We start from the raw sequence: 3,491 nt of genomic DNA on the forward strand, positions 1-3,491 counted from the left end.
GTGAACAGGAAAATCACCCATGTTTTTAGCTTCAAAGCTTGCTTTGTCCCCATTCTACAACTACTACACACTTGTCATGATCTACTGGGCTTTTTGCCCTTCAAATCAATTCTTGTTGTATGTCTCTAAAGCCCACACATGATAACGTACAATTTTCAAGGCAGACGGCGCATGATGATCTATTTATAACTGAAAACATATTGCCCACAGACCTCGATGCTCTCAATCTCTGAAAAAATCATTTTACAATGTATCCGCTGCTGTAACTACTTTAAATTTGTATTCTTGAAGCGACCAGCTGAGTGGCCAGCGCTTAAATAACAAAAACCTGTGCTGTCATTTTGGCAATGTATTCCTTCCTCTTTACTCTCTGTGTGACTGGCGGAGTGAACGTCCACGCCTTGTTATGAACACTGCTCAATCCATCTTAAGGGAGAAAACTGTGGGTATTGTCGTCACTTTATCTGAGAAAACATAGTGTGACCGACATTTGTGTCAGAACGCAGTCACCGAAAAGGCGAGAGCGATGGACCGCCGTCATACAGTCAAGGCAGTGTCAATACTGTCACTCACTACCCCTGTTGACAAAGAATCGAATGTCCTCTGTGTTACACATTAACACCAACACATTTTCCCACAAACCTGTATTTGTCCTCAGGATCAAAATCCGCCTCCATTTTTCAAATGTCTTCAAACTGCCTGGGGGCTGCCCCGAGAAATCATTCACAACACATTGATGCTGTCCACAACAGTAGTCCAGGAAGTTAAAACTTTCAACAAATCTAAATGCTGGATCGGGAAGCTCGAAGAAAAGAGGAAAAGATGTCAAGTTTACGAAGAAGGCGTGTCTGTCCGTCCCTTCAAGATCATCACAACGCCCAGATTAAAACTAAAAATCAAGGTCTGTGAATGACCGAACTTTTGATGAACAGTTTACACCAATCTATCAATCCAATAAAGTGCGCACTTCATGAGATAAAGCCACACAAGGACGTTCCCTTTCGGCACAAATCTGTCTCTCACAAATGAGATATAAATAGCGTGGTCTGCTCAGTGACTGGCTCATCATTCACGACCAGATGATCACGTGACCAAACACTGATCGTGGGGGTAGAACAGAAGGGCTGTTCTGTGACGAGAGAGGTCGGTAACAAGTTTGCGCACAGTAAGGCATTGGGGGCGGTTGCAAGTTGGCAAGAACACTGTCAGTGCCGATGTAAACATGTATCTCAGTGGTCAGTGCGGGTGTGCGGGCGGCTGTGTTATTAGTACATCAGTGACATATCACACACACACACACACACACACACGTGACCAACTAAAGCCCTGGCAGTCAGGACTACTGAAGGGACAGTGTTCCCTCTAGTCACACTTTGTTCGTACTCGGTTACAGGCCATGTGAATGTAACGGCGGTGTTTGTGCTTTGTTTTTATCAGCTGAATGGCATATCTGTGAAACTGCATGTTTGTTACATATATGGTGTGTGTGTGTGTGTGTGTGTGTGTGTGTGTGTGTGTGTGTGCATCTTTATTTACAGTTATTTCTTATTTGGTTATCTACTTTAGTTATTGTCTTTCTTTCTTTTTTTATTTTTTTTTAATTTTATTAATCTATATATAATTATACATTCGTTTCCGCGTTTAATTTTATTTCTTTATATATCTGCTTACTTCTAACTATATATTTGTTAACTACTTAGGTATATTAAATCATTGATTTAATGATGTGTCCATATTTTTGTTTATACGCTTTTTTTTTCTTTTTCCTTTATTTTTATTTTTTTAATTTTAATCAAGGCCTGACTTTGCGCGTTGGGCCGGGTTACGCTGCTGGTCAGACATCTGCTTAGCAGATACGTGGTGCAGCGTATATACATGGATTTGTCCGAACTGAATGCAGTTACGCTTCCTTGAGTAACCGTGGCTCAACTATAACTATATCAACTAATTAACTGTTCGTGCTGTGCCAGGATGGCGTGGATAAGAAGGACTGATCGTTAGTTCAGTGGCAGACATGACATAGGCATAAGAGATAAAAGGGCTGGAAGGTGTTTATTCTTTTATTTCAGTTAACAATATTGTCTGAATCCAACTGAATGTAGATATGAAACAAAACAAAAATGAAATCAAACAATGATTACAAACAAATATTTATCACTGACACAATTTTTAATTGATAATCTGGCTCCATTTACAATTAAACTAATGCATTTCAAATTCACAGATCCACTTCAGCAAAACCTTTCAGTCAAAACGTGTGCAAATGATACAACTATGGATCAGTGAACCAAAGGAATATTATCGTTAAACAATTCAAAACATTCTCATGATCAGCTGAATGGCAATTATTGACAATTACCAATAATGAGCTTTGGTTACTTTAAAACCAAATATAGTTGTAATCAAGATAAAAACTGATTACAGTTCAATTTCAGTTTTAAATCCATTTTAGTGAACACTGAACAAATCATGATCAGTTCATAATTACAATATTTCCACTGATAACTAATACTTACAATAAACTGAATATTACAACAATCCCACAAAAGTAATAAACTTTCTGATCCAAGATAATTCACAAAAGGACACACCTTCTCAGTGTGACAAATTAGGCTTGTACTGACTAAAACTAACAGTGAACTAGTCCAGAGACTGAACTTGGTGCAAAGGCAAAACTGGCTACTTCGCTCGGAATGGAGATATCAAAAAAACAAAACAAAAAAAACAAAAAAAACCCAGTGAGGCAGAGCTCACAGTGGCAAAGTTCACAAGATATATAACTCAAAGAGATCATGACAAAAAGTTCAGTGGTTTAGTTACTCAAGGAGGCGTCGCTGCGTTCGGACAAATCCATAAACTGCTGCGGCACCACATCTGCTAAGCACTGGATGCCTGAGCAGCAGTGTAACCCAACGCGCTTCGTCAGGCCTTGAGGGAAAATGAAATAAAATGGAGTAAAATAAGGTGCATAAAGAATAAATGGCTAAGTCATTGAAATAATGAATGAATGAATTAAGATGATGAACGGAAACAGAAATGAAAATAAAATAAACAAGGGACACAACTACTTCAAAACCATTTCTTAAAACAGTATAAGGTTCACTCCCCTTCGCTTCCATTATAATTATTGAAACAGACAAATTACGAGCAACTGCATGATATTCAATCACATTCAAATTCTGTAAAACTGATAATAACTATTTTAGTTCTGTTATATACTGATATATTTTTTAAAAATTCTATTACATACTCAATTTTCAACTCTGCTACATACTTAATTTGTAACTCTGCCTACTTCATCTCAACTCTGCTTCATGATGCTGAAATGTGACCTAGCGCTTTGATCCACAGAACAGCAGGTTCCGTGATTCAGTGAATAGCCGCTCAGGAAATTTTATCGTTAGAGAAAAAAAACAACAACACAATAGTTGAAAGCACTGTAAACCGGTGCATTAATCGTTCTTTTTTTCGGATTTTTGGCCAAGGATTAT

The 3,491-nt window shown here is 38.1% G+C and overlaps 1 protein-coding gene across 1 annotated transcript in view; it reads right to left on the reverse strand.

Moving 5' to 3' along the window:
• Positions 1-1,034, reverse strand: part of LOC143286916 (adapter molecule Crk-like) — a 27,448-nt gene extending 26,414 nt beyond the window's left edge. The window contains exon 1 of the mRNA XM_076594865.1: positions 643-1,034. Within this exon, the coding sequence (XP_076450980.1) occupies positions 643-677 (35 nt within the window). The 5' untranslated portion in view covers positions 678-1,034. The remainder of the gene's footprint in view (positions 1-642) is intronic.
• Positions 1,035-3,491: the final 2,457 nt, after the last annotated feature.

The sequence above is a fragment of the Babylonia areolata genome, chromosome 10, assembly GCF_041734735.1.
Source record: "Babylonia areolata isolate BAREFJ2019XMU chromosome 10, ASM4173473v1, whole genome shotgun sequence".
Taxonomy (NCBI): Eukaryota; Metazoa; Mollusca; class Gastropoda; order Neogastropoda; family Buccinidae; genus Babylonia; species Babylonia areolata.